The 7,889-nt window shown below is 42.8% G+C and overlaps 1 protein-coding gene across 5 annotated transcripts in view; it reads right to left on the bottom strand.

Moving 5' to 3' along the window:
• The window catches only part of Fam227b (family with sequence similarity 227 member B), a 144,414-nt gene that overhangs the window by 102,537 nt on the left and 33,988 nt on the right, over positions 1 to 7,889 (bottom strand). For all 5 annotated transcript variants that reach the window (XM_021156369.2, XM_021156367.2, XM_021156368.2 and 2 more), the window contains one exon: positions 1,849 to 1,983. In XM_021156369.2, the coding sequence (XP_021012028.1) occupies positions 1,849 to 1,983 (135 nt within the window). The remainder of the gene's footprint in view (positions 1 to 1,848; positions 1,984 to 7,889) is intronic.

Below are 7,889 nucleotides of genomic sequence, written 5' to 3' on the forward strand. Positions count from 1 at the left end.
GGGAGGCCCCAAGGCCTGACACTATGACTGAGGCTACGGAGGGCCCACAAAAAAGGGACCAATCAGGATGTACTCCAAAATACCCAACAAGTAGCTAAAAGAATCAGATGTAGATATTTGTACCCAACCAATGGTTAACTCCTGAAGTTGATTTAGGGAAAAGCTGGAAGAAGCTGAGGAGGAGGATGACCCTGTAGGAGGACCAGCAGTCTCAATTAACCTGGACCCCTGAGAGCTCTCAAATACTGGACCACCAACCAGGCAGCATATACCAACTGATATGAGGCCCCCAACACATATACAGCAGAGGACTGCTGGGTCTGGGTTCAGTCAGAGAAGATGCACCTAACCCTCAAGAGACTGGAGGCCCCAGGGAGTTTAGAGGTCTGGTGGGGTGGGTGGTGGGTGGTGGGTGACGGGGACATCCTTGTGGAGACAGGGTGGCAGGAAGGAGGTATGGGAGGGTGGAGCCAGAGGGGAATAAAATCTGGAGTGTAAATAAATAAAAGATTAAATTAAAAATTGAATGCTATAAAAATTCATATTATACCTGAAATCTGTGAAATGGAAGAAGCATTAAAATTTTTTGACAGGCAAATAAATACACAATAGGAGTGCACACAGTCTTAATGGACTTCTTTAACTCTCTAGTGGCAAAACTGGGAAGTCATAGCTGTGTGGAAGTGGGAGGTGATAGCACCTCCACCCCCTCTGATTGGAAGGGACTGCTCTCAGAGCACTCACCTGGTAGAATGACAGATTCTTGCCAGCACTAAAGCATGCTATTAAGAAAGCATATCTTTTGTGTCTTGACCTCTAGCATGTAGGATCTTTTCTGGTTTATGTATGGCATTCTAGAAAGCTTATTAAAGGATATCAGTAGCAAGCAAGCTGTTTCCTATAATTACTAGTAGATAGGAATCATGTGTCATGATATTTATACAGCTAAGAGTAGGAAACCATTTGTGATCAATCACTTCCAAATGTACAGATCTTAAAAGTCATAATGAACTAGTTAAATAATTGTAGCATCATACATTAGCCAAAGAGTAGACCGAAAGGTCACCCCTTCTTGCCTCATATATCTGAAGGAAAACACCAGAAGGTAGCTCTCTCCACATTGTGCTCAACTGAAAAGCCTTCATCCTGATCCAGCTGGTGAGAAGTGAAACCCGTACATCAAGACTGTGCTTGGTACTGAAGTCACAGCATAAATAGGAGAGAAAGAAACTTGTCTTTAAAAGTTCATTAATTGAGAGTAGTTAAGGAGCTCTGATTTTTGTGTAGAGTTTTAGGCATAGAATTCAAGAAACAGGAGAAAATACAAAGATATTTCAAAGCAAATTGATATCTCAATTTTCCTATAAGTGGACTATTTAATAAATAAGCCATTTTGAAAAGAAGAGGTGAGGAAATACTCATACTCCTTATCACAAAATAAATTCCAAATGGGTTCAGTGAGTCAGTCAAATATAGAAGCAAAATCACAGGTAAGCAATTTGATAACCTTATTAAGTCTTGACAAAGTGCAACAAGACTTACACTCTAAAAGAAATATGGTTTAAATGTACAAAATTAAAAAGTTAAACTTCTCTGCTGCAAGACACATTGCCATCTGGTTAGCCACACAGTCTAAGTGAGAACATCCGGAGCCCTAAAGATTGACACAAGCGTGTTGCAGCAGGTGGACAAGAAAAAGCCTTAAAACATACTGCAATGACAGTTATTTACAGATTAAACGACATTCTAGATCATCCCTAATTAAATTGCTAGAAAAAAAGACAAATAACTGGCCTAGCATACATGACAGTGGCTACCTGCCCACACCTAAGTTGCCACATTACTTACTGCCTGGTATGTGCTCCTGACTGGGAATGACGCTCCTTCTCAACTTCACAGGTACACGCTTACTGCCATGAATGGTGGTTGTGCAGAGGTCTTGCAGTTTCCAGTGGGTCCAAAAGCCAGTTTCAGGCTTTAGACCTGTTAATATAATGTGCATATTTAGCCAATCAGATTTTTAATAAGTAGAATTTTCTGCTCCTATTGTAACAGATCCTCTGCCCACAGGTCTCCCTACCCAAATAGCGCTGAGAGGGAGTGAGCCTCCCAGAAGTGTAGACAGGACTGTGAGTGCAGGTAGGACCACCACTGCTGCTCAGAGGAATCTTCCCAGAACCCTCAGGACACAGGAACTGAGGGGTGGTCTGGGATAGGAGTCTTCCAGTCTCCATCTCCCCCCAGAGCTGATCCTGTGCCACAGAGCCACATACACAAATACCACCAGGAGAGAGCTGGTCTCCCAGGAGTGCCTACACACCTGCAAGCACAGGTAAGACCACCATTTCTCTTCAAATTCCTGGCCCAAGAGGGACCCTCACAGAGCCATCAGGACATAGGAACCAAGGATCAGCTGGGGACAGGATCCTTCTGGTCTCAGTCTGCACCCCAGAGCCGGCCCTGTATCATAGCTCTCCGCCAGCCCTGTAACACGGCTCTCCATACCCAAATTCCTCCTGGAGAGAAATGGACTCCCAGTAGTACTGACACACAGGCTTGCAGGAGGGACAAGCCAAAGACAGAGACATCAAGACCAGCTAACACCAGAGATAACCAGATGGCAAAAGGCAAGTGCAAGAGCATAAGCAACAGAAACCAAGACTACTTGGCATCATCAGAACCCAGTTCTCCCACCACAGTGAACCCTGGTTACCCCAACACACCAGAAAAGCAAGACTTTGATTTAAAAATCACATCTCATAATGATGATAGAGGAATTTAAGAAGGACATAAATAACTCCCTTAAAGAAATATAAGAGAACATAGGTTAACAGGTAGAAGCCCTTAAAGAGGAAACACAAAAATCCCTTAAAGAATTACAGGAAAACACAAAGAAACAGGTGAAGGAACTGAACAAAGCCATCCAGGATCTAAAAATGGAAATAGAAACAATAAAGAAAACACAAAGGGAGACAACACTGGAGATAGAAAACTTAGGAAAGAGACCAGCAGTCACAGATGCATGCATAGAAGACAGAATCTCAGGTACAGAAGATATCATAGAAAACATTGACACAACAGTCAAAGAAAATGCAAAATGCAAAATGCTCCTAACCCCAAACATTCAGGAAATCCAGTACACAATGAGAAGACCAAACCTAAGGATAATAGGTATAGAAGAGAGTGAAAATTCCCAACTTAAAGGGCCAGTAAATATTTTCAACAAAATTATAGAAGAAAACTTCCCTAACTTAAAGAAAGAGATGCCCATGAACATACAAGAAGCTTACAGAACTCCAAATAGATTGGACCAGAAAAGAAACTGCTCCTGTCACATAATAATTAAAACACCAAACACACTAAACAAAGAATATTAAAAGCAGTAAGGGAAAAGGTCAAGTAACATATAAAGGCAGACTTACCCTATCAGAATTACACCAGACTTCTCACCAGAAACTATGAAAGCTACAAGATCCTGGGGAGATCTCATACAGACCCTAAGAGAACACAAATGACAACCCAGACTACTATACCCAGCAAAACTCTTAATTATCATAGAGAAACCAAGATATTTCATGACAAAACCAAATTTACACAATATCTTTCCACAAATCCAGCCCTACAAAGGATAATAGATGGAAAACTCCAACACAAGGAAGGAAAAGAAAGTAATCTTCTTTCAACAAACCAAATAGAAGATAATCTCTTAACATCAATGGTCTCAATTTCCCAATAAGAAGACATAGACTAACAGACTGGATATGCAAACAAGACCCCCAACACTTTGCTGCATACAAGAAATGCACCTCAGTGTCAAAGACAGACACTATCTCAGAGTAAAGGGCTGGAAAACAATTTTTCAAGCAAATGGTCCCAAGAAACAAGCAGGAGTAGCCATTTTAATATCAGATAGAATTGACTTTCAACCAAAAGTCATCAAAAAAGATAAGGAAGGACACTTCATACCCATCAAAGCCAAAATCTACCAAGATGAACTCTCAATTCTGAACATCTATGCTCCAAATGCAAGGGCACCCAAAATTCTCAACTGAGGAATATCGAATGGCTGAGAAGCACCTAAAGAAATGTTCAACAACCTTAGTTATCAGGGAGATGCAAATCAAAACAACCCTGAGATTACACTTCACACCAGTCAGAATGGCTAAGATCAAAAATGTAGGTGCCAGCAGATGCTGGCAAGGATGTGGAGAAAGAGGAACACTCCTCCATTGCTGGTGGGATTGCAAGCTGGTACAACCACTCTGGAAATCAGTTTGGTGGTCCCTCAAAAAATTGGACATAGTACTACCTGAGACCCAACATTACCAGTCCTGGGCATATACCTAGAAAAATGCTCCAACATTTAATAAGGACACATGCTCCATTATGTTAATAGCAGCCTTATTTATAATAGCCAGAAGCTGGAAAGAACCCAGATATCCCTCAACAGAGGAATGGATACAGAAAATGTGGTAAAGTTACACAATGGAGTACTTCTCAGCTATTAAAACCAGTGAATTTATGAAATTCTTAGGCAAAAGGATGGAAGTAGAAAATATCATCCTAAGTGAGGTAACACAATCACAAAGGAACACATATGGTGTGCACACACTGATAAGTGGGTATTAGCCCAGAAGCTCAGAATAGCCAAGCTACAATTCACAGACCACATGAAGCTCAAGAAGGAAGACTAAAGTGTGGATACTTTGGTCCTTCTTAGAAGAAAGACGTATACCCATAGGAGGAGTTACAGAGACAAAGTGTGGAGACTGAAGGAAAGACCATCCAGAGACTGCCCCAACTGGAGATCCATCCCATTGACAGTCATCAAACCCAGATACTGTTTTGGATGCCAACAAGTGCTTGCTGACAGGAGCCTGATATAGCTGTCTCCTGAGAGGATCCACCAGTGCCTGACAAATACAGAGGTGGATGCTTTCAGTCATCCATTGGACTGAGCACAGGGTCCCCAATGGAGGAGCTAGTGGAAGGACTCAAGGACCTGAGGTGTTTGCAGCCCAACAACAACAACAACAATATGAACCAACCAGTACTCCCAGAGCTCCCAGGGACTAAACCACCAGCCAAAGAATACACATGGAGGGACCCATGGCTCCAACTGCATAAACTAAGGATATGTAGCAGAGAATAGCCTTGTTGGTCATCAATAGGAGGAGAGGCCCTTGGTCCTGTGAAGCTCGATGCCCCAGTATAGGGGAACGCCAGGGCTAAGAAGGGGGAGTGGGTTGGTTGGTGAGCAAGGGGAGGGCAGAGGGGATAGGGGGCTTTCAGGGGGAACCAGGAAAGGGGATAACATTTGAAATATAAATAAAGAGAACATCTAATATATATATATAAAGAATTCAGTAAAGGAGTGGGTGGTTGTGGCCAGGGCTCTAGGTTGGTTCATTTGTATTTAATAAGTACCCCTGTAATTATTTGCTGTATCTAGAAACAATCTACCCAAAGAAGGCTACATCCTCAGGTGTTAAAATATAAAATGTAAAAGATACAATTAACAATTAATGTAGTCTGGTGGTAAACTACCCTTCTGTTTCTGGGATAAACTCTACAGTGTGTGTGTGTGTGTGTGTGTGTGTGTGTGTGTGTGTGTGTGTGTAAAATGTAGAGCGAAATAGTGTGTTGGTTCTTCTTCAAAGCTATGAGATGTGCTCTCATCTGAACATCTTTCACTAGATTTAATCACTGGATTTCTATACGATGATCATTTGTACACCCTTCTCTGGCAATATATAAGGGTCCAGTTACTAGGGAATCACACTGGCCCCTCAGTGGTGTCATGTTTTCTTCTTTTCTTGTACATCTGTCACCCCTCATTGAGGCCTCTTCTGGTAGAGCAGTCATGACACTGCGCACTGGGGCTGTGGAGTGCCTTTAAACATCAGACTTTGAGGGTAGTACTCTAGCTCTGAATGGCTGGGGGAACTGTAACTGTTTTGCCTGGAGAGTGGGTGGCATAGTTTATAGGCAAGGCTTTGATTCTTGGGAATCATGGTACTGGTTGACCTTGGACTCAGAACTTGTGACTTCTCTGGTTAGCTAACATTCTTGAGAGGTGGTTGACTCCTGAATGGGCAACAGGAAGCACTACTGCATTAGTAACCAATTCTCTTCATCGCTAGGAAACTGATTATGAAGTCTGCTCAGGTTCTCAAAGGTTGTGTGCAACACTGTCTGGGAGGGCGGTTTGGAGTGGCTCTGCAGCAGTCCAGGGATAGGTTCTTGCAAGACTTATTGCTCAGGTCTAGCACACCACAGTGATAGAAAAACCTGGGACTGTAGAGATAAAATGGTTAGGTATACCCCTAGAGTACCATGTACTTCAAGGTATACCCCCCATAGGTCCATGTACTACAGCATCTGGGTCAAGATGTCACAGGATAGTAGCAGTTTAGGAAACTGAGATCCCAGGGTGTGTGAGAACAATAGCCCTCGTATAACCTTTGTAATAGTGTGTGAAACAGGGTTACTTGTGGAGTACACAGAGATAAGTTCTGGAGAATACACATGTGGAAGAACTATATAGCTAAGATCCAGGTTATGGATGCTCTCAGTGTGACACTGCCTCTGGAATTTGCCTTAAGATTTAGATTCCAGCGTACATAACTATATAGATTCACTGCTTCTCTGAAGTCTGAATTGCAGATGAATTTGCTATTTATTATTAGCAATGGCTCTGGTACGCGCAGCATCAGTTAACTCAGGCATGTGTAGAGTAACAGCGGCTCTAAGATCCAATGTGGTTAGTTCTGTATAGTGTTTGTCGTGTCTGAAGTATGTGAAAGCACACTGCTGACATAGCTGGGGTCTGGTGTAATAGTGAGAACATATAAGCAGCATCCCAATTTCTAGGGTATGTATGGGTTTGGAGAGGTGGTGTTCAGGGCAGCACAATAGTGTCTCTTTAGAAATGGCAGCTTAACACAAGTCTCTCTGGAAAGTCCTCCACAGCAACATATATGTCAATGGCAACAGTCACTAATGTGTCTGTGCAAAAGGCTGTGGAGATCTGTGTTGGTGAACTAAGGGAACATCTAGGAGAGCTGCTGGGAATGTATGGCTGCTACTGAGGTGCTTGGCAGCAAATACTGCTCTAGCCCATTGCAAATCAGGTCACTGTGGACCACAGGACTATCTGCCACATAATGTTCTGAAGGCTTCTCATTGGTTCTTAGTACTCTATATGTTTACACATGCTGACTCCTCAGGCTGCTGCTTCCCCTTTCCTATTCCTCCTCCTCCTTCCTGCCCTCTTCTTTTCTCTACTGTTTTACTGCAGGTTCTAATGTGACTCTTGAACTTTTTTGTTTATCACTACATAACTGAGCTATTTTGTGTTGTTAGAGGATAGCAATATTTCCTTCCCTACAATTTTGCTGATTTTCACAATTTTTCTCCCCTGTCTCCTCACACACATAAATGTCAGTTTTTTTCTCTTATTTTTTTATTAGGTATTTTCTTCATTTACATTTCCAGTGCTATCCCAAAAGTCCCCAATACCCTCCTCCCCACTCCCCTCTCCTTCCCACTTCTTGGCCCTGGCGCTCCCCTATACAGAGGCATATGAAGTTTGCACGACCAATGGACCTCTCTTTCCTCTGATGGCCGAATAGGCCATCTTCTGATGCATATGCAGCTAGAGACAAGAGCTCCGTGGGGTACTGGTTAGTTCATATTATTGTTCCACCTATACTGTTGCAGACCCCTTTAGCTCCTTGGGTACTTTCTCTAGCTTCTCCATTGGGGGGGCCTGTGATCCATCTAATGGCTAACTGTGAGCATCCACTTCTGTGTTTGCTAGGCCCCGGCATAGTCTCACAAGAGACAGCTATATCAGGGTCCTTTCAGCAAAATCTTGCTAGTGTATG

This window comes from Mus caroli, chromosome 2 (genome assembly GCF_900094665.2).
Source record: "Mus caroli chromosome 2, CAROLI_EIJ_v1.1, whole genome shotgun sequence".
NCBI classification, from domain to species: domain Eukaryota; kingdom Metazoa; phylum Chordata; class Mammalia; order Rodentia; family Muridae; genus Mus; species Mus caroli.